Source organism: Harpia harpyja, chromosome 6 (genome assembly GCF_026419915.1).
Source record: "Harpia harpyja isolate bHarHar1 chromosome 6, bHarHar1 primary haplotype, whole genome shotgun sequence".
NCBI classification, from domain to species: domain Eukaryota; kingdom Metazoa; phylum Chordata; class Aves; order Accipitriformes; family Accipitridae; genus Harpia; species Harpia harpyja.
This window is the reverse complement of record NC_068945.1, coordinates 6226105-6250351: the sequence shown is the minus strand read 5'-3', so window position 1 is coordinate 6250351 and position 24247 is coordinate 6226105. Positions and strand designations below refer to the sequence as shown.

Genomic DNA, 24247 nt, shown 5'->3' with positions numbered 1-24247 from the left:
CAAGGTCAGTCTTTGACTCCCAGACATGTTATTAATAATGTCTTTCCAAAAGCCAAAAGAACACCTCTAACTTCTTGTGGCTGTATATACACGGTTTGCTAATAAAGACCTTTCTTCCAAATGTAACTGAACAAAAGCAAGGAGGAAGAAGAGATATCACGCATGATTTTTCTTAGCCTCTGTTCTGAATGCAACTGCATAAATGGGACTCATTCCAAAAAAGAGACAGACTCTTAAAACCAGTGAAAAGGTTTAGGAAGAACAGTGCAAAATAGGCTGCAAAGATTTGGAGACTCAGTGGAGGAGGGAAATGTGCATGACATTTGTTTGGAGATTCACTGTATTTCCAGCGAGACGAGAAAAACCTACTCCTGAAGCAGAAGAAAAAGCAAATGAATCTTGTCTCACATGCAGCACTACAAAACCCAGAACATTGCAGTAACATCCCAGTCAGCACAGCGAATCAAACATGAAAGCAGCACCTGTCCCTCTTAGTTAAAGGGGTTTGCAGTTATTGCTGTCATATGCCCTTTGCATTTCCCACTTCCCAATTCCAGCTGGTCACCTGTAATGACACCAGGGCAGTCTGTTGAGTCACAGGCCACCATGCAGACTTTTATCAGCAATATGCAGATTTTTATCAGCTACTGGACCACTGAAAGCACCTATGTTACAACACACATTTGGAAACACTTGCTGCTTAGTCAACTGTTTGAATTTTGTGGGGGCTAATGCCACATATAGCCTAATACAAACATTTTAAAAGCAACTTGGAGATTTGAATAGCATCAACTAGCTCATCTTTGCTTCCGCACTGAGGAAAAAACCAAATTAGCTTCTTCTGGGCTTCACTTCACAGTTCGGGGAAGAACAAACCCATGGGGAAAACCCTGTGTCAGCAAAAGACCTGCAGAGAATATTCTGCATCCCAGAGAGCCCATCTAGTTGCTCCACATGGACCCCACAGAGCCTACTGAACTTGCAGACTGTGAACGCACCAGACCACAGCCTAAGGAGGAGCTGCTTCAGGTCAGATGTACCTTCTCCTGAATGGAATTGGCTAATACCATCAAGAACAATCTCAGTTAATCCACATATATACTGAAAGCTTTACAAAGAGGCAAAAATGTATTTGTGGTAGCCTCTGATGTTTGCAGCACAACTTCTCTGGCCACATAGCAGTCAGTAAGGGGTGTGGGTTCTCAGCACTTGACTGGGGTGGGCAACCTCTTCTGCCATCTGCTTTTTCTGCAGCCCCAAGCTGTGTATTTCCACTGTCCTCACTGACTGACCCACCCATGCTAACCTCATGAAGCAAGGGCATGGGAATGCTCATGGATTATGGGTATAAGATGCTTGATACCAGAGCAAAATGCAACTCTAGGGCATCACATTTAATTTTACAGTGATCTTTTACTTCCTTATTCTCCATATCATGTTAAGGTGAGGAATGTTAGGGATGTAAATTGGGTAGTTTAAAGGAAGTATAAAAAAACATTTTGAGCTTTTATTTGCACAAATCATGTTATGGTCAAAGTCTTCTAATCTATAACGCTGGCAAGTGTTGCTGACTTTTAACCAATTCCTTTGACCCTTCTAGAATTCTTCTACCAACTTTTTGTATCAAGTATCTGTCTCCTCCTGCTTGACCAGCTATGTCAATATAACAAAGCAGCTCATACTTTTTTTGTGGGCTTCCAAAAGTAGACCACATAATTTTATAGCATGTAGCAGATGTCTGAGCATAATAAAGGCCACAGCATGTGGTGTTATTACTGCTATAATGGGCAGACCTGAGCAATAGACAGATCTGAAATGTTCTCTTCAGAAAGTAAACTTCAGCTAGAACAGTCATTTGAAATTGAACTTCAGACATTGTGAGTACTTATTGTGCAAGCAGTGTAAATGATGGACATTTCAGGATACAGTTCTCCTTTTATTGAAATATAATTGTCACTGATTTCCTTGGCAGCAGGATACGATCCTAAAACAATAACCCTAAAATAAAGTCAGTAATGCTCAGGCCCTCTTAGACTCTGTTCCCAAGATAATTCGTTGCTACAACACTTATTTTCTATTTTTCTCTGGTTTCTCTAAACACGCAGGTTTAAAAGTAATCATTTCAGATCCCCATCAGGGGTCTGCTGGCTAATGCACTGGTTTAAATGTTACTCACCCGAGAGCAGAACATGTTACATGCTTTGTCGTGACACTCCATCATCTGAAGTCCTGTAACATCATCCCTCATACTAGTGCAAGAGCATTCCCTGCAACCGTCTTCCCAGGTTGACCCAATGGGGTAGACTATGTTGTTGTGCACACACACCTATTGAATGCAAGAATTAATACATGAAGGAGCACACTGCTGCTGTAAGGGCACACTGCTGGCTCCAAAAGGCTGCTTTTTAAGATGTGAAACCTACCATAAATTTTACTGAATATTTTGAACCCAGCAGAAATGCTACAGGTCTTAAAATTGTGGCCACTCTGTTGAGGAAAGGAAAATAAGTGCAACCAAAGCTGCTTTTTTATAAAGAATAAATTGGAGAATTTTATCTGCAGTTGGTGGAATTGCCCAGGGTCTGACTCAGTTTCCCTGGAGTTATAATGTGACCCAATATTTAGAGATAATAACCAGTGAGTCCTGTAGAAGGAGCCGTGCATGCTAAACTTCTTCCAGCTAAATCAGCTGATCCGAAGAGATCCTGCTTTGAGTTACAAGCATTCATTCTCTTGTATCCTTTATCCTTAGGCCACCACAGCTACCACAAAAGTAGTGCCATCTCTTATATTGCACTTTCTATTAGTAAATTTTATAGCATGTTATTAAAGAGAGGAATATCATTTATTTTTATAGATATAGCAAGTAAGTCAGAGAGACATAAAATGACTTTATGCAAGGTCATGAACTACTTAGCAACAGAAAATAAAGGCTAGATCTCCTGAGCTACAAGACAGCGTAACCCTATGTTAAGCTGTTAGATAAGGTTGCTTCAATGAAAAGGTTACACTGGCCTGCAACCTCTTCTCTAAGCAACCTTATCTTAAAGGTTAACATAATGTAACAACTTAATAAAAGGTTGGCAAAATAAGGAAAAATATATCCTGGTGAAGCTTTAACACAGTCAGGTATTAATTTGGCAAAAATTTAAAAGTGGCAATATAGTTCATATAAGGTACAATGCCTCCTCAGGCAGAGGCAAAGGTAATCAATGGGCACAAGGAGTTTAGATCTAAGGTGAGCCAAATATTTCAATAAAGTTAGTATGGGATTGAAAGAATATATATTAACTGTACTGATCCAAAAGCATGTACCTCCGTTACCAAGAAACAAATTAAAAATTTAAAAATTACCTCTGAAATTCCTAATGCTTGAGCGACCTTGAAGGTTCAAATGGTTTGGGGTTTCATGTATGTGTGTGTATATATATATATATAAAATCTGATTATCTCAAAGTCACAAAAAATGGATTGTTTATGTCAGAATAAATGACTGTAGCAAAACAAGCAACAGTGTGATGCAACAGTGTATTTCTCTCAGACACATGTAAACTAAAAACCCTGGCATCATTATCTGGTAGTCTCATTGGGGGTTTGTTAATACCTAGCTACCCACTTATTTTAGTGCTACCACACTATACATAAAAGATACTTTCATATGTGGAAATGACACTTCGTTCCCCTTACCCTGCCTGGAATACAGGTGGTAGATAAGCAGCCGCAGTCATTGGTGACAGATCTGGATAGATACCCCAGAGGGCAGCTCACTGTTGAGTTCGTACAGCTGCAGGCACACTCATATTTATCACAGCACTCGGTCTTCTTAACAGTCAGCTCTCGATGCGGTGGGCAGGAAGGTCTTTGAACTAAGCTGCAAGCTTCTCTGTTACACGCTGGCAAAAAAAGGTAGGTACCATGTCAAGCACACAGCATTTCAGAGTGCTGCGAGTGAACAAGATGGTTCTCTGGCAGCAAGGCACTAATTGCTACTGCAACCTATTATAAATCTACTTGAAGACTAAGAAGTAATGCAGATATAAAAGATCCAGGTCAAAGATTGTGCTACAGGTTCAGGAAAAGTTCCTACCCTGCCAAAAAAATTCTTGTCTCATATACAATCAAAAAGATTTACAAAATAAGCATAAGGGTCAGAGCACACATGTCCAAGAGTAAAGTGTTTCCCTTTTCCTTAATTCAAAAGTGTACTTCAAAAGTGCCAACAATACCCTTCTTCCAAGTCTGTGAAATCATTAAATGTCCATTGGCTCCAAAATTAAATCTTTCAGAGGGGAAAAATAATGTCTAAAGGAAGTTGTCAGTGTTGCTCAAATGCAATGTTCCAGTGTCACTCCCTGCTAAAAGAAAATATCTTACCACATGTGTAATTTGGTCTGCATTCTCCAGGGTTGGTCAGAGCAAGCTGCAAGCCAAACTCACAGACAGGGGCAGGAGGCAAATCACAGGAAACCAGATCACAGACTAAGAAGAGAAGTTCAGAGAGTGTTTAAGACCACGCCTGACTAGTCAGTCCTCAAGAAAAGACACACACACACATGCACAACCCTATGAAACTTCTTTTCCCCACACTCAATTGCTATCCTAAAATATGAAGTAAGTTAGAGTTCAGCAGGTCAGAGTTTGTTTTCAAAATAGCTTAGGGAACAGTTCAAGCTTGGGTTATGAGGATTAAGGTTCTAATGTTATATTTAATGTGCAAATATAGACCAGGCAAAAATAGTTACTTAGAAAAAGACCATTCTAATGTCATTTAGACAAAACCAAATTGCTCCATTCCCTTCCTCATCTCTTACAGAAAGAGGGACAAAGTCAATTTGGAAGTGAATGGAGACTCACATCCTCAGGAGTTGTTTATTGTTCCACACAGATGACTGTATAGTCATTCAGTGGTTTCAAAAATGGAGCACTGCATTAAATTAAAAAAGGGACTATATACCTTTGAAGCATCTGGTAAAAACATGGACCAAGAAGATTCCAACAGTTTATGAGAACCTACCACACTCATACTCGGGGCAGCACTGGCCAGGGTCCCTGCGCAGACGAGGGACTTCACAGGGACCACACTGAACAGCTGGAGTAAGAAGAAAACATCCATAAAACAAGTTTGGATAAGAACTAGAAAACTAGGTAACAAAAACATCAATTCAAGTCCAATCATACTTAGAGCAAAATCAATTTACGTTTGGCAGTAGGGCAAGGTCGGACTGTGCAGTTTACTTTCTTGTTATCAAGACACGTGCAGATCTTGCAAGGCTCATTGGCGGGAATCCATGTTTCCATGTGCTGCATGAAAAGAAACCCAGATTGTTAGAAATCAAATACTCTGGTCACTGGTACGTTAGCAATGGGAGTGGGTGAGGGTGAGTAACATTAATTTGGAAACCCAAAAGACTATGTAGGATTGGTTGGTTGCTCTGTTAACAGTAAGAACCTAAGGAGACACATAATTCTGAAATTACTGTAGTGTACCAGTTTAGCAAAAGATGTAAAGAAAGCATGAATGGGATGAGGAATTACTATTGTTTTAAGCATGAAAAATGCTCAGATGTTATAAATGCAATTGCAGGCTATTGCGAGTAACAGTGGACTCGTGCAACTACATACCATGATTGGATGTTCAGTGGTAATAAGGGAAATAACAATATTTTGGGAAATACATAGAATTGGCTGCTTTCCCAAATTAGTAGTACTTAAACACAGAGAAATAAACAGTGCATATTTTTTATTAAGAATATGTGGGGTGTCATCAATTGATTTCCCAGTGGACTGAAGACTGGAAAAGCACTAGAGCAACCCCAAATCTGAAACCATCACTGCAGTGATTACCTGGAGGTAATAAGCACATTCAGAAACTGCCAGTAAAGTGTATCATTATTCAGCCACTGCTGCTTCTCATAAGAGAGGGAAATCATTGATGTTAAAGATGTAGTTACCTATAAAGAACTATCTACATTTAACACCCATGTGAATAGGGAGGTAAGAGTGAAAAGATGCACTATTGGACAACGTTAATTTGCACAATCTGTCCAGGTTCTGGGTGAAAAGATGCAGAGTAGGTTAGGGTGCCACAAAGGGAAAAGGTGTCATCCAGAACACTCTGGAGTGCAGTTTAAAAATAACAGTATGCTGAGACTCTTAGTAATCAGAAGGAAGAAAGGAAATACCTAAGCATACTGCCACCCGTATCAAAGATATCTATGTATTTTAAGTCATCACGGGAGTCTGAAAAGACAGTTTACTTCCAAAGGTTTACAGGATGGCAAGGATAAGACACCAGGGATGCTAGAACAAGCCAACCAGAGGTTTAACAAAGCTTAGGAACCAAATCGCATAGGGTCAGTTAATCCGTAGGAAATCTATTTTAGTCAAAGAAAGCTTGCATCGATGTATTGCTAGTAAAGAACATTATCTCAGGGCTTGGAAAAACAACTCGGAGCCCTCTGCCAAAGCTTTCGATGGCCTCAGGGTTAAAAAGTCCTGAGAAGGCAGCTGATAGAGAATGCCTGCATTTGCAGGTGATGATGTGAAAAGCATGTAGGCATTTCAAGACACAGAGAAAGAGAATCACAACATTTGCTCTAACATTTTCAGCAGTCTTGATTTTCACACAGGTTTGCTTCAGCATAAGTAGGAGCATCTTTCTAATACCAGAAGAAATGACAAGAGATAGCATGGTAGAGCTCTACATGGGCATTGATACCGAGAATCCCGTAAGCCCAAGCACAATCTGGGGTAGAAAGGAACAGAGGAATGAACACCAGAGGGAAAGAAGGGGGTTAAGGAAATCATAACCCAGCACCAGTTGCACTGCCTGTTGTATTGCTCACTCAGCTAATCCTGCAATGGTGGAGACGCAAAACGGCTGTGTGAGCTGATCCTCCCCTGCCCTCCACCTCCCCATCCACACAGCAGCTGCATCTAAGCCTTGCCATTGGGGTAAAGACGAGAGGTTTTCAGAGCTAAAACCCCATTAAGGAGCATGCGACAACTCATGAATTTCAGAACTTCTGCAGAAACAAGTACGTATCGCTGCAGACGTTATTCCCAAGATGTGCACTGAGCTTTTCTCCACGAGGGCTTGAAACAATTATTTAAATGGAAAATGCACTGCATTGCCTGAGGATTCAGGGATTTAAGGCACACAGATCCTAGACTTTAATCTGCATTTGCAATAACCATTTCATAGAGAATCATAATCATACCATAACTAGAGTTGTCAGGGTCACTAAGAGTTGTGCACAATTAGTCTGTGTTTAGGGCAATGATTACATACATTGCAAGCTATTTTTTCCTTCGAGAGAAAAAACGAGGTTTTTTTCTATTCTTTTTACTACAAAAATTATGGCGTTTTTTTCCTTCCATTTTACCAACTCTATAAGCACTACACAAATCCAATGATACTGTATTTAAAACAAAGATCCAAAACAGAACACAAAGAAAAGACCGTGGCCACATGTATGGAGACGCTCTAACCTTAAAATAAAAGCTAATACAAGGTCCATGTACTCGATCCTTCAGAAAACTCTAACCTTTCTTTTGGAAAAAAGTCATTTGGATAATGCAGTTGCGTTCTTTCGTTCCACATTTCCCCTATGTCTTCCCTCTTGCTGCCAAAATCCATAGGGTACGTACACCTGAGGAAGGGGCTTAATGCTATTAGGCTCCTCTACCAGCCCTTTGCCCAGCAGCACGGAAACCCTCAAAATTGCATTTAGTGAGTGCTTTTTCAATGCACTGTGCTTTGGCAGCACCAGCAAGCAGCACCAAGGCCCAAGCCGTGGCAAAGCGGGATCCTCGGACCCACGTGGACCCATCCTGTGCCGGGGCAGGCTGCACGGACACCCGCAGGGCTCCCAGGGCAGAGCTGCAACCAGTACGACTCTTGCGTTGGCAAATCGGTGCCTGCAACACTTGCTTCACTAAGTCAAGAGCATTGCTCGCTGGTACCCTCTCACCTAAAGCAAGGTGTTTGCTCTGTTAACTTTGATGCTTTTGTCATTATGTTTGTCAATGCAAACAGTATTTAAGAGAGATGTTTCAGCCACAAATAGTCTTTGCTTCCTTTCAGCTTAACTAAATGTTTATAACACATTTCTTGCTGAACAAAATGTGAATCTAAATTTGAGTGTGTAAAATGAAGCTATTCAGAGTACATACATTCGTTTACTTTTTTAAATGTGCCTTTTTACTTAAAGAATAGAGTATCCACACACACACACACACAGACTTCTGTTATTTACAGAAGATCTGTTACAAAAACGATTATGTCTTTGACAACAAGTTTGGTCAGTATGGTAAGACCCTCCAAAAATCTCGTTAAGAATCTAAAGCCTATAAAATAGTCCCTTCTTCTTAAAGTCCTATAACAAAACTGCAGATTTAAGAGGACTGGCTGACTAAGGTGAAAACTCCCTGAACTGAGTACCTGGGGCTGAAGAGGAACAACCCCTGTTACTTGGAAGAGGGGACACAGGGAGGAGCTTGCACACCCGCTGTGTGATGCCAAAAGGGAAATCAACAGTCTCTTCCACTGCAGTCTGGCACCCAGCACCCATAGCTCTTCCCAATCCCATTCTGCCACAGAGAGGTTTGACTTAGCTGAGGAAAGTGGATTTTCAGTAAAACTAAAATGATGAATTTCCTCAAAGGAATATTTCTCATCAAGAAAAGGAGGTAGGCTAATACAATTCGCCATAAGGTTGTCTTGGTCTCACTGCTCCCCACCAACCACTGAAAATATTTCAGTAAGCTTTGCAAAGACAATACAATACATTTTAAGTAAAGGTTCCAGATTTATGATTAAATTGTCATTACTGGTAAAAGTCTGCTGAATGGAGGTGTTTCATCTCCGTAAATGTTGACTTATGCCATCCCTCCTCTCTTCCCTCTAGCCCTCCCTCCACACAAATTTGTCATGCATTTCCGGGTCTGTACAGTCCCAGCTGTGAATTTTATATCCGTCCCAGCCAATTTCACACTAGGGGAGCTACATGGGGCTGACAGCCGGCCGGTTATGAGGAACTGAGCTAGAAAATAAAGTATCCAAAGGGGAAAATAGTTAGACTTATAAGACAGATTTACTTGCAAAAGTACAAACCCCAACCACTCACAAAGGTAAGCTGCTAAGTATATAGTTACCTGACGGTGCGTGCCATCTTCACTGATGCATTGTGTGCAGACTTCTTCATCAACACAGCTGTCATTAAAAATCACCTGTCCGTCTGGACAGAAGCAGCCTTCTGTGGGATAATCCTTGCAGACACTGAGTTTGGTACTATTCTCACAGTGTTTTATGCAGGCTCTGTGGCAGTGATCATATGTCAAATATGTGGGACATTTCATTGCTGAGGAAGACAGGAAAAAAAAAACAAAACTCTTTAGATAAAGAGGTCTGAAATGCAGATAAATGTTCCCACTCACACTTTCTTTGGAATTCTGTTCAGATTTTTGAAAGCCATCATCTGATGAACATATTTTGTCCTCTGCAGCCACTAACATCTCTGAAGATACATTTTTAAAACTAACAAAATCCACAATAGAAAGCGATTGAAGGAATTTGCTTAAGTTACAGTCCATGCAGAAATCATCAAGCCACATTTTCAGGCCACATGAATCAGCAAAGTATGACTTATCCTAATAATGATACAATGGTTTCCATGAGCTGAATGTCTTGCCTAACTTTGTTTTCAACACTGGGCAAGAGATATAAGAATTTAGAATCACCTTTACGTGTTTTAGAGAAGCACTGGTAACAGTGCACAGCTAGGAGATATCCAGGACAGACTAAAGTGTTGAACAAAGGGGTTTTTTGACAACTTGGTAGGCAGCAGTGTTCCTAAGCAACTAAGGAAAGCTAACAAACAGAACATTTTGGTACTTCAAAACCGGACCTGCTGGATTTCTGCGTCTTATTAACTGAATTACCTTATTAACAGAATTAACTGAATCAAGGAAAGTTGCATTCCCCCCTAAGCCAACACAAAATTTTTACTGATGAGTTCACAACACTGAAGGTATTGTCTCTAAAAGCAAACACAAAACTAAGGCTACAGCTATTCAAGAAACCTATGGACACAGCTTCCATACTGTGTACTCCCTTAAGCCTACTTTATTTTTCTCTACAGCTTCAATTAGGAAAAGTGTTTCTTAGTTCAGAGTTTGTGACTGCTGTGAGGTTTATAAAACTTTTTTTCAGTCCCCTGACAAAAAACACTGAAAGAAAATTACTGAATGAAGACCTGAGATCCCAACCAAACAAGCATTCATCAGCTGAATTGTCTACACACACCCTTCTTAGCAGCCAAAGGAAACAGAAAAGAAAGGTCTTTAGCGTTAACCCTTTTCTGTTTCAAGCCGTGCTAAATCCAATTATTTCTGGTTTGTTGGAGTCTATGGTTGTATGTGCAGATAACCATCATAGTTCAGCAGATGCAGAGGAACTTGAAAAGCCACAGGAACTTGATGGGGAGTCCAGTCCCACCATGAAATGCTTTGGCTAGATTCTGAAAACACAAAAAGGTCTATCCAAGTAAAATAGGAGAAATCGCCTGCTTATAAACCTGTACTAGCAGCTACCTAGACTACACTCTCCAGAAAAACTCATTCCAGAAAAACTCATTTCCAGAAACAGTTCTGTAAACAAGGTGCCTAGAGTAAGCACCAGTGCTTATTGCCTGTGACGGTCTCACGTCAGCTCTAATGAATGTGTGAAAATACATCCACAGCACCTATTAAGGTAGCGTGTCATTTACTTTTTATTCTAGTGTTAGTAAATACACTCAGCACACTGGCTTTCATCTTGCTTACCTACCACTAGCCCTAAAGCAAATCTAGTAAACCTTCTCTGCACAAAATTAGATTAATTTATTTTAGACTTTAGTGCTGATGCCTGTCAGCATAGAACCTGGACAGCTCTCAAGCAGAATGACTACCAATGCTCAAGCCTCTAATGTACTTCATGTAACATAGCCCCTTCTCCTTCCTCCTCTTTGGCTGGCGTTAAGGAGCCAGTTGTGTGAAAAATGCAGTGAAGAACCGTGCCCAGGACTCCAGATATACTATCAAAAAGCCTGTGTGCCTGTGTAAAATGGCAATTTTTTTTCAAGGAATGAAGAAATGAGGTGGTTAGGTTTTGCAAAAGAAATATAAATGAGCTCACATGAATGCCCCTGTTTTGAAGTCACTTCTGTCCTGTGGGGCATGGGAATGAGATGTGCATAAGCAGTGTCAAGAGATGGGATAAACTCCATCAACGTCTGGAAAATCATCCTAAACATCCTTTCATCCTACTGGTGCAATGACAACCAGGTGATTGAGGAAAGCCACCTCAAATACATTACTGCCCTTATGCTCCAGAGATTTGGTCAGGTCCTACATGACTTGCAGGTAACTCTGCTTGTTGTATGGAAACTTCTGCCAGAGGTATGAAATGTGAGGAGGCATGAAGGACTCCCAACAGTCAGCCTCAGAAACAAGTATTTCAACAAGCCACCCTCCTGGCTAGCTATTTCAGCACTCATCTCAAATGCCTGTTGTTTCAGAATGAAAAGGAAAAGACTACAGGTACTAGCAAAAGGTGGAAATAAGGCTGAAAGCAAGTAATAGAAGAGTAATTCTTCTGCCAAATTAGTTTCAAAAGAAATTACCTCAAATATTACCATGTACAATGCTGCTATGATCACATATTGATATGGTATTCTGTTTGTTGGCTCCATTAAAGCAGTCTTTTCTTTCAAACAGTGAAGAAAATAGTAAAAGAAAAACTGGGGGGGGGGGGGGGGGACACACCAACAAAACAGTTTCCTGTAAACCTATGATTTCGAAGGGTCATCTGGTACATTTAAGTATTGACATTTCTTCAGCTTCTTATTTTTCCTTTAAATTAGAGTCGCTATTCCTAGTAGATACTGGTTGGGAGAAAATAACCTCTATGAGGATCGACAGAATGTGCAAGTCCATCAAAATAAAATAAACCACTTACATTCAGAGTGAAAGATCTAGTGACAGTTTGCACTGGGATTCACTCTGACTTTGTGACTTAAACAGAAAAGACAAGACAGAGCATCTTTGGTTAAAGTACTAAATGGATATTTAGGGGAGGGCTGTTTTTCAAGCCTGTGATACATGGAGAAAGGCACTCGACCTTTCAGGGAACAATGCCACTCCTTTCTTATCAGTAGTATAATTTAGCACAAATTTAGCAGCTAGCTACCTAGCTCCTGAGGTCACATACCACTGTGACTTACTGTCATGTGCAGCCAAAAGGACAGCTAAAACTCCAGTGCCAATGAAGCTGGAATGAATAATACACCAGGGCCAATAGCTCATCAGCTGCCAGTCAACCTCCCCACATTGCTCAGGCACAGTTTTCTTAAACCTCTCTTAACAGTCTTCTTTTCCCAAAGGAATTTGTTTAGAAGGGTTTTTCCAATGATCTTGGGAGTGGTTTCAAGGCCACATTAAACCAACTTAGATCAGTGCTGCCATCAAAAGGGGCAGTCTCTTCTCTTCCTTAATCTCCTCACCTCAGCTGCTCTTTCCTGCTGGCACTTTTTTCCTTTTACAACCAGTTTTCACAGCTCACCAAGCAGCACGTGAGGACTACTGCCAGCACAGCAAAAGGAGCGTAAATGCATGGCTGGAGATAGAAGAGGAAAACTGTCCCAGATCAGCTGAAGGCAGTCGTAAAGCCACCCTGATACTGTTGATTTCCAAGTCATGGTTTAAACCCTTCAGCTGTTACGGTCCTCACCAGCATGCCTTGCTTACACAGTGAAAAAACAGCAGCAGATAATCTCAGTCTAGCTCCACTCAGTGTAGAGATGGTTTAAAGATTTCTTGTATCCCATTGCTTCTCTCTCCTCCTCCTGACCCTCATTCTTGCTTCTCTGCCAGGCACTGCCCCTCAAGTTGAGCAGCACAGCCTGTTATGCATTTGGTTTCTAACCTGGACCTGCAAAACAACCCAATGAAAGGCAAAACACAAAAGCCTCCAACAATCAGAATGGCTCATGAAAAACGTTGTTTTCAAGCAAAATATTTTTCCAGGAATCCCTGCAGCTGCCAAGTGCCACCAGCATCCTCCTCAAAGAATCACAGCTTTACTGAGCAGTACCAGCTAGCGGTTTGTTTCATACGCCATGCAAGCATCAACTACCTATCTCAATTTAATTCATCTGCAAGCTAGTATTGGCAAGTACCTAGAAGGCATGTCCACACTGCATATAAATGAGCTTAAAGAGCTGCTGAGAAGCACTCGTGGAAACATCGGCATATGCAGATTAACAGCTGCTGCTGCTGTCATTTATCTTCTGAGTATTTCTGCTTTTTGAGCAAAATTTGCTGACTGCTACTGTTACTTGAGCTACACAGTTCAAAGCTGACTTGGTCACCTCCACATGAGCTGCCATTTCTTTTGTACCTGCAGAATGAATATATCTCAGTCCATTCATTAATCACTATATAAGCAATCCTATTTCCAGGTGAATAAAGCTTCCTCTCCACGCAAAGCTGAATCCCAACACGCGTCAATATTAGCAATGCAGCGCTTTGTTAGAAATCCCTATGATCTTCACATTGAGATAAAGTCCATACTGTCATTGAAGTGGAAACCCTATTCAGCAGGCATTCACTGTGAGGGTGAGCCTGCTCAAGAGGTGCATATTCTATGCCTCAGGGTTACATGGCTATCGGAAGCTACAGGCTGCTGCAACTTAAGTCTACATAATCTTCCTCACCGTGCATTCCCACCTTGGAGTAAAGTTTCCTTCCATCCATTGACACAAAGCTGGAGTCTACCAGATAGCACTCAACACATCCACCCTCCCAAAAAGAGCCAAGGAAAGCTCAGGCAGTGGAACTGAATGAGCACAGGATAGAGAACAGGCCCTGTCTTTATCAGATATTCCAGCGAGTATATTCACCCATCCAGGCAGAACAGTCACAAAGGACTTGTACTGCTTGAAATGTCCCAATATGGCATCACAAAACCACAAATCAAACTCTACAAAAATGACAGGGACTCACTGGAGTGGGGGGAGGCAAGCAAGATATTCCAGAACCATGGCATTGTTATTCAACATGTAGTGGTAGAGTGATTAAGCTGCACTCTCTATTTAGTCATTAATGTAACCTGTATAACATCCCTGTAATTGACAATTTTATTTTTGGCAGTTGCACACATGCACCTGCTTGAAGGAAGATGATGATGCTATTGTTAGAACACTAACGACTCTTTTATGCAACTAGTTTTAAAACGGGCAACTCTTTGTCTATCCTTGTACACGCTGTCTAACAAGATGGGAATTTGAAAACTGCAGAGAGTTATTAAGGTACTCCACTGCCATTCAGCCTTGGACATTACAATTTTCAAAGCCTGACTGAAGCACTAAATTTGGAAAATGGCTGGCAATATTCTTCCTCTGTTTTCTAGGGCTATACTCCAAACTGTGTTATCTCTTAAAAGATTCAGTCTGTGACAGTAACATGTTCTTCAATAACCTATCCTGGAAAGATATTTAAGACACTAACTGGAGGCTCAGGCCAAATTCACATTCACATTCTTGACTTGCTATCCCATCATTCCCTCAGTCTGAGTTTAAAACACAAACAAAACCAAAACATGTACCGAGTTCTTGTGGTATCATGCCTTTAGGATGCTGGTTCTCCACTTCTGAAACAAAAAGTATCTGGGCAGCAAGAGGGAAAGAAAGCAAGGCAACAAGACCTGACTAAACTGGAGAGGCAGGAGATTTGAAAAACAACTGGGATATCAAGACACTATATAAGAGGCTAACTGGGACAGAAAATGCCTACATACATACACACCTCAGATACTTGACTAAACCAGAAACACTATGAGTGTTTCTGAATGTCTGTAACCATCACTGCAGACAGGCTAACAGGAGAAGGTGTAGAATACGCCACCCCAAGAGTTACTTATTTGTATTTAACTATATGTTGCATTTTTTGCAGATCTTTAAGTATGACTTGTAATCAGGAGAAAAAAAAAAAAAAACAAACCAGGAAGATAGGGCAGAACTTCTTATATCTGTAAAAATTTAGGGGAGTAGGTATACAAAGCAACAAGCATCTGAATTTAGCACTAGCATGCTTGTCCTGCTTCTATTGGGCTCCGGGCAATTCGCAAGACTCACACCCTGCTATACTGCTTTCTCACAGCACAAAATCATCACCTCCAAAACACAAGTGAAAACACAGCCAGAAGGAGAACCAGATTTGCAAAGCAAATTACAGCTGGTTTGATCAGTGTGGCTAGAATGCACTAACAAGAAAAGACACCACAGAGAGTGGCCGTTTCCCCATTTTTCAGTGCAGCAGAAGCTTAAAATCACATTGGCTCTTCCATCATGGTCTGAAAGGTCTAGGCTTTGGTTGGAATGTAGGGAATCTGTGAAACTATTACAGAGAAAAGTCTTATTTTGTGCCATTATGTGCAGCTACAAGAGTGACAGGCTGGGAAGCAGTTCCACTAGTCCAAATTATGAGCTTCCCTGGCTGCCTTGTACAGATCCTCCAATGTCTGTACCAAAGCAGGGATATCTGCAGCTAAAACTGCCTGGCAGAATCGGAGCAGACTCAGTCCAAACCTGGCCCCACGGTGGTTCAGTGGCTACAGAGTCAGGTACTGGCACATAGCTGTGTTTACCTGTACACGGCTTTCACAGTATTTTTATTTCATAGGTTATCCCTCTAGCCTCGCATAACTACCTTGCATTTTACTAGTTAGCAGTTTACAAAGAAACATTTTTTCCATAACATGCAACTTAGTGGATGACAAACCAGTTATTAGATCTGCAATATGACTTGTATGGGAAACTCAGTCTGGAACTTCTGCCCCATTACACAGCAATCAAAAATTAGTATACACTGACAAGGTGGTCACTGTCATCACCATCACCAATTAAGACAGTTTCTGTATCAGTTTTAACATAGAATAAACCCCTTACGACAAAACTCAGGTGTTCTCCAGTCTACGCAGACCCCGTTTTCCCTGCAGATGTGAGCGTAGGAAGTTATCATCTCGCAGGCTTCATCCTCATAGCAGCTGGTCTCTGCACAGGCCTCATAGAACATGTTGGGGGAGATTATCCTGTGGCACTCTGCAAACCGATCAGAAAGCAGAAAGCTGCAATGGCTCGTTGTATGCTCAGAGCATCTGTCTTCTTTACGGATTTCACAGATCTTTCCTGGCTCTTCCACTGTCCAGTCTTGGATAAAAACGGTGCTGTCAGGAGTGACAGAGCCATCACGTAACGTGAAGTCGTTGACATGGTTCTGGTCACACACACCTAGGAGAGCAAGTAAAAGGAAAAGAAAAAGTCTGGATACAGTCAGCAATAAAATAAACCTAGAGAAAACAGGCACAGGGCAGACAGAGCTGGTTGGGGCCACTTGGTGAATGCCAAGGGGAAGAGGAATGAATGAATGATATTCCTCATGGCTATTATCAGCAGAGGCATAAAAACCCTAGGTCTTGTTTCCCATTTCCTCATTACAGGAGGTATAGGTTATGCCACAGAGGTATAAGCTATACAATAGATTATACCTTTGAGGATACCATAGAATTAATTCTGCCAGGGAGTAGTACCCCTCACAAAACATTCACCTTCACTGCAAACAGAAATGTATATGTAAGAACCTAAAGTTAAACCCCCATCCAAAAAAAAAAAAAAAAAAGAGACCTCCTTGAAAAGATAATGTGAAATAAGTAAAACATGAGAGATGTCCAGCCTCTTCTTTCTAAGGTATTACTGGGAGTCAATGAGCTGTTACATTGACAGCCAATGTAGAACAACCTACATAGATTAGCAATGTGCCAACAACGGGGGATCAGTTCAGCCAGAAAGTTTACAGGTTCAGGGCCACACAAATTACAATAACATAAATAGCAGTCCAAGCCCAAGTAGGAAGCTGTTAAAATTACTAGCTTTCAGACTTACCACAAAGCCCTTGTGTTCCTGAAGAAAAGCTCTTTGAATTAAGTTTAAGAATAAATTCATTGTTTCTTGGAGTGAATGTGAGATTATGTCCAAGATGGGAGAACTTGATTTCGTGCATTATTGCTCCATAGACAGTGACTTCAAACAAACTGCTAGAATAGGGGATATGAACCCTTTCACCATTAACAGCCACCTGTTTTCAAAAAGGCAAGATCATCACATCAGTTCTAGAAAGCAATTAAAATCAACCCAATCTTACAGTTGCAACATATTTTGATTTCAACAAGTACTTCAAGATCCAGCTGAATCTGGACATAAGAAACAATTTTGCAAGCTGAAACTTTCTCTCGATTGTAAAAATGTACAGAACTAATTGACCTTCATTCTGTGTATTGTATGAACAACTCTTTCAACATTTTCCCACGTGAGTGCATACCTTCCTTCAGCATCATGTATTTACAGACTAGCATTCTAATGCCATGAAGTTAAAATGCTGCCTACAGACCCTGATTATCAATAAAACTCAGTGAAAGTCAAGGCTGTTCATCACCATGCAGAACTGGGTGCAGGTGTTTTGGTCCATCCTATTCTGCTACACAAGTCAGAAGAGATCACCTTTGCAGGCTAGCCAACTCCTGTATGTCTGAGGAACCCAGAGATTGAAGAATGTGTCGTATTGAATTTGACTACTTCTCTGCCTACAAAATAGATGTAATGCATACTAAGCTGGCCTCTCTTCCAATGCTGAGGTCCGTCTGCAAACAAGGTAAGAACCAACTCCCTAGCTCGTCAACTAGCCAGTCACGCATAGACTTGTGAAGAACAGACTGCTCTCCCATCCACCGAACGATAACATTGTGTAAAGGACCTCTGCCAAAAGAGGAGAATCAGAGTGCAGTATGTCCTGTCTATAATCCCTGTCTTTCTGGCAGAAGTGTCAGGGAGACATTGCCAAATGCCATGTCTTGACATTGTCACACCAGCACAACAGGGAGAACAAGAGGAGAAACGTGTCTGGCTTGTTATGCGAACATCGATTATATCATGAAATTGAAACGAGGCATTTGCTCAGAAGCCTAAGAATAAACTGCAAGGGGAACAGAAACTGGATAAAGGGAACAAATTTGTCCTCATAACCTGAAAGCTATAGCATTAGCAGAAAATGCACAGATCACTTCATTGCGTTTAGCTTACTGCCATGTCACTGAAGAGCTGAACAGATACACCACGATGCTTCACTTCAATGGAGTCCATACAGTTCATCTTCGGGGTTGCTCTGCATGGTCCTTCGTGGAGGAGAACTTCAACATCATGTTGCATGTCTCGAAACAAGGTGTAGGAGCAATTGCCGGTCAGCTTAAAATTCAGCCCATCAAAAGTGACAATATGTCGAGATGAACTTCCTATACAGACACCTGCAAGTCAATGAAGAAAAAAAAGAAAAAAACATATAGGAATTCACTTTTGTTCAAATTATACTATTTCTTCACAATCGTTATGGGCATGTGGAACCAATTAATTGAGAAAGCTAGGAAGTTAATGAATTGCAAATGCTGAAGCGAATCATTGACAAGAAACTTTGGTAAATACTTCATCACATGGGGGTTTTTTAAGTATCTTTGTCTGGAGCAATTACTATTAAAAAAGAGTTGGATAAACTTATAGGAAATCCCTTTTAATGTGAATATATTTCATGCAGTGTGATTTATTAAATTTTATATGAAAAATAAGAGCAGGGAAAATCCCTTCCCCCTCTGTAGAAAGACTGTAACATACCTATTTTTTAATTTTTGCATTGCATTTTTATTATGGTATTGTTTTTTATTCTGTACAGTATTATATTTGAAAGAAAATAACACTATTTCATTCTTATCAAACACATGTCACAAGTCGATACCAGGGGACTTGTCTTTTTTTTCAGATGGGAAACAGGTAAAGGGCAGAGAAATATTGTGCAGAGGATAAACCAGTGATCAACTGACAGCTCAGTGTCCTGGTCATTAGGTTATATACACCTCCTTGTCTTCACAAACTGGAAAACAAGGAAGATTATAATCTCACAAGTACCAAAACAAAATCTGAGCAAAAGGATTCTTCTGACTCATGCATTTTCAAATCTTTTGCCTAAAGATAATAAGGACAATAAAAGCAATGTCAGATAAACATGCAGGACGATAATTCTCCTTGTTAATAATTCAGCTACTTGGCTTCTAACTGAGATTTGAGAATAATTTGTCCCATTCATTGACCTTCAAACTTAGTTTCCCAGGAAAAACATCGAACAGCAACTTGTGCTAAAAAAAAAAAAAAAAAAAAAAGCAAGCCTATCTTGTATACTGTCAGGCACGGAACTGTCAAGAGATACATCCCTTTGGAGCACTGGAGCATCTTCAGATGTTTTACTGTACCTACTTACAAAGTTCATGCATAAACAACAATGAAACAAGTTAGCAATAAAACAACGTTTCTCAACCTTTTTTTATTCCTGGACATCTAAAAAAACCTAAGGATAATGGGAATCCCTTTACATTTCTCACAGGTATTCTGTAGCACAAAATGTATTAATGCAATCCGTTTAAGTGTAGTCCAAAACCACCCAATAACCATGAATCACACTTTGCAAATCATGTTACTATAAAATTTGTAACTAGTTCAGCAAGCAAGCACCTTTATGGTTTAACTCTCTCTGAACTCAGTTACATGACACAAGAAGCACACATTTTCAAGTACTTCCTCTTTGCAAAAGCATTTGTCATGTCATCTGCACCGTCAAGCAATCGCTTGAAAGTATGCTTTAGCTCTCTAAATAACTGAATACTACTTTGCTAAATCACAAGAGTCAATTAAGCATGTACTGCCACACTCCTGCAGCACAGATTGCCTAACCAGCCTCCATCCATAACAACAAAGAGATGCTGAAGCACACTGACCTCCTACTAGGCACCTACTTTGCTATGCCCATCTCTAAAGTTTACCAATTGCTGTGAGTTTTGGCTCTGACTACAGCACATAGGGCATCAGAATCAGCCTTCCCACCGGCTACGGATGTTGCTTTAGTTGACACAGCATCGCCCTGGTTTCACTGAGTAGTCGTTGAAACGAGGGTACTTTACCCGTGGGTTTTTGATCAGCTGGGTGGCATTGGGGACTTTTTATCCTCTCCTTCTATAACATATGAAAACTTACTACTTTTCCCTCACAAGCTGTACCACCTTGGGGGAAAAAAAAAAAAAAAATTAAATTTTGGGTACCGTGGCTCATTAAATTCATAAAGAGTTAAACAATTGTTAGCTCATATTAAACAGCAGCAATCTCAGGTTAACCATAGGTCTTTTCATGATAATCAGCTAACAGTACAAATGGTAATTTTCATTTCATCCTTTCAGAAATTCATTATGAAGACAGGTTTTGAATGCCAAAAGTAATGCTTTCACGTTGCTATCAATATATTTAGGATCAAGAAAATTATTACAGATGCACTTTTTATGGGTAGATATCACTAGGAGCATCTTTTAAACATTATAAAATCTTTATGATTATTCAACTAAAAATCTTTTTACCTTTTTGAAATACTTGTATCAAACCAGAAATGTTAGCTTTAAAGGGTTTGGATAATCAAATGTGCTTTTACGAAGTGCTAAAACTTAGGGTGTTAAAATTTTGGATGTCTAACAGTTCAGGGATCAAAATCTAGCTACCCAGCTTAGGTATTTCAAGCAGTGCCCTGAAGAAATTGTTCTTAAAACCGCCAGTTTGTCAGAGGACATTTTAAATTGAGATTATACATTATGAAGAGAAGGTATATATTGGGTTCTGATTTACTTTCTAAAAGTAATCACATGACTTTAGATATAAGCCCAATTTTCAAAATTATGTTGGGGAGTACAGTCCCCTAAGCTCCATTAAAGCCAAAGATATTCAGGCTCTGAACAGGATTTAAATGCTATAACACCTACAGGTTCCTGTTTTGGAGATTTCTGCAAATTTTAGCTGTAACAGCATGCATGATTGGGCTGTAGAAATGCATTCTTTTGTATAGCTACAACCTTTAAGAGCTACTGGAGCTGATCTTTTTGACATTTAATTCAAAACAAACATCTTGACTAATTTGTATGGAAATCGAGCATATGACTACAGTGCATTTCCCATGGAAAAGAGGTAAGGCTCAGTCCCCAAACTCAGGCTGAGGTGTACCGAAAGACCCAGTGGCTGAGCCTACTCCTCGTTCCCACATGAAGTGCTCTTCCCCGTGACTTCATGCAACCAGGCATCACTGCCTCCTTCACCCCGGACTGCCTCCATTTCACCATTGCCAGAGCATCTGTCTGGGCATGGAGGTGATCTGGAGGTTCCAGCTTGGTTTTTTTGCTTGAAATCATCATTCTTCCTCCCTCAAGTCTTCCCTTCACATATGTGGGATTTTCCTAAAGGGTCTCATTTTTCAGTAAATGGATCACCAGCCTCAGGGCTGAACCCCTCTGCCCTGTAAACGCAAGTGGGTGCACTTAATTTCTGTTCCTGTCACCTCAGCCAAGGTACTAATCACACAGTGGTCACCGTTTCTGCTCAGATACTCAATGTGAGATTTTATGGAAGGAGGAAGCATTTTTTTATTGTTGTTTCTTTAACACGTGTGCTTGATTGAGGTCAGGCCAAACCCTCAAGCCTAGAGGCGGACCAAGAATACATCACTTGCTTACAGCTTGAGAAATAAATTTCTGTTTTCTTTCATACATCTTCCTTCCTAGTTCACACAGCTTTGGAAATTGAGTGTGAGATTCTCTGATAAAACACTGTAGATATGCTAATGCAAAAAATCAGCTCGCAGTGGTCCTGAACTTGCACACATTTAGGCATCAGTAAGGCTTTCATGCTCCTAGCTGTTTTCTTAACCAGTGTACAGCATCAGTTCCCCCCACCTCAATCATCTTTGATGTGTCCAACGACTGAAGAGCTCCATTCAGCATTACATTTCTGATAAACATTTCAAGCGATGGGGAGGGAAAGGCTTACATGCAAAGGTAGATACTCACATGGACACATCCATCGGCAGCCACAAGTTTCTTCAACCTTGACAGCAGGAAGATTGCTGTGACATACTGGTTTTGGCATCCTCTCACAGTTAATTTGGTGACTCTCCAGAACTGTGTAATCTCCTGGAAAGCATGTCACAGTGTGGCACTGGTCCGGTAATGTCCATTTGTCACCAGGCTAGATGGGGAGACATGGATATTTAATAATTGAGAAGAACATGGGCGGAGGGGAGAACAATGCAAAACTTGGCTGCTGACACGATCCTACAGCTAGCAAGTAAAGTGACACTGACAGCAGTGCTACTCAAATTAGCCTTGGATAATTAAATAATAGAATGCAGTGTATTAAGGACTTCATGAGGATGAGAAAGTTTAAATTAGCAACACTGTAAGAAATAGACTCTGAAATTCCAAGCACAAGATAATAGCCTAGAACAGGAGTTGTTTTATTACAGCAGAATGAAGTATCTGGTACTCCATCTATTGTTAGTTTAGCCATCCTACAGCATGCATGAATAGCATAGTCAACAAAGAATTCCCCTTAGCTTTTCCTTAAATGTCAAAGCCTTTAGTTTTCATAAGCCATAAAATTATTTTAGAAAGAGCTCTGATCACAGAAGGTCATGGTACAGCAGGAATTAACAATATTTATTCCAAGCTAGAAAGGCATGGAATACTCTAATTATTCTATCCACAACTCCAAAACTTTAAAACAGTTCCTCCCTTCCCGAAGGGAAATTGTTCCTTTACCAGATTCATGTTGTTAGATATGCATAGTGGTTTTGTAAAATTAAAAACAAAATATAAAATATATTCTTATCTTTTAAAGGACAGTCTAAATTTTAAGGCACCAGGATTATATACTACCAAATGTCGGAGAAATAGATGGGGACACAATCTGGAATATCTCAAGATTTGTATCTGCAAAAAGCTGAGCTCTCTGGCCCCAGTCCCGCAGAGCTCTAAAGTCCATAAATAGGCTCAATGAATTTCAATATAGAGTGTTCATCCCTGAGGTCTGCATTCCCAAGAATATCCCCAAATGTGGGAAACAGCCCTTTCCAGACCTATCTCTACACAGGTGAGTCCAGAAGCACTAGTAACAAGCGAGACAGTGGTTCTCTGAACTGAATAACATTTCTCGATATTCACAGGCAGAAACATGTGGCAAAGAAAAGTTGACTGGTATTGAGCAAGGTCATCTCCCATCCTCTCCTTTTCAGCTTACCCATCATTCCCATGAAAGAGAAGAGCAAAGTGATAAAATACTTAGGTAACCACAACATAATTCACAGACTATTCTTGGCACTAATGGGCAAACCAAGAATAGTGATGTGAAAGTATCTGAGCTATGTGATACTGTCAAGTCTAAAAGAGAACTGCCAGATTTACAGCCAAGAAAATTTACATATTAAATATGTTAATTTACTGGACCAGCTTTCTATGTTTCAGGACTTTGAAAAAGGCAACTTGTCCTGAAAGCGGCTTAATACTTTCCAGGCTTGTGAGCCTAGAGGAAGCTGTGAAAAAAGTAACATGAGGAGCTTTAAGTATGGAGAAAATATTTAGATAGGAAGAAATAGAATGGTTTTTAATTATAGTTGTCTCGCCTACAACTCATTGAAAGTGGAGCACCTGGACGGGTATATATACAGCTGCGCAAGTCTGGCAAAGGACCCTCTGGCTTCCATACATATTTAATTGTTTTTATTTCACTCCTTAACAGAACATCTATTGGAAAACATCTAAGAGCTGGACAAGAAAAGCAAAGCACAGAACATTAAAACAAAAATATCAGTTGAAGGATGCAAAAAAGCCAAGAATGCTGGTGCAGAGGAAAACACAGGGACTCTGAAGACAAAGAAATCCTAAAATCCCAATTAATATGAAATCGTAGGAGTAAAAATAGGACAGAAAGGAAAGCAAAAGCAGAGGTTTCTAAATCGTGAAGGATAAGTCTGCTGAAAGTGATGAGCCTGCCAGCACACCGGAGGAAGCCTCAGATTTCCTCTCCAAGGGAGCTCTGAACCTACGGACCTGGACTTGCAGACTCTTTCTCTTACAGTGCATCTGCAGGACAGCGAGCCACATACCTCGACCGGCTCGTCGGCTGGCACCTTTTAATTTAGTCAGGGTTTTGTTTGGTTGGTTGTTCTTCTCTAAACCAAGTGCTGAACAATACACTAGTAAAGTCATGCTACAGAAACAGTTAGTTTAGGAATGTGGGTTTTACCA

At 40.5% G+C, this 24247-nt stretch overlaps 1 protein-coding gene across 1 annotated transcript in view; it reads right to left on the bottom strand.

Moving 5' to 3' along the window:
- The window catches only part of VWF (von Willebrand factor), a 146041-nt gene that overhangs the window by 26930 nt on the left and 94864 nt on the right, over positions 1-24247 (bottom strand). The window contains exons 34-43 of the mRNA XM_052790174.1: positions 22013-22190; positions 18174-18394; positions 16980-17172; positions 15987-16328; positions 9157-9362; positions 5199-5301; positions 5015-5089; positions 4375-4479; positions 3688-3893; positions 2177-2326 (exon numbers count right to left, since the gene is read on the bottom strand). Of these exons, the coding sequence (XP_052646134.1) occupies positions 2177-2326; positions 3688-3893; positions 4375-4479; positions 5015-5089; positions 5199-5301; positions 9157-9362; positions 15987-16328; positions 16980-17172; positions 18174-18394; positions 22013-22190 (1779 nt within the window). The remainder of the gene's footprint in view (positions 1-2176; positions 2327-3687; positions 3894-4374; positions 4480-5014; positions 5090-5198; positions 5302-9156; positions 9363-15986; positions 16329-16979; positions 17173-18173; positions 18395-22012; positions 22191-24247) is intronic.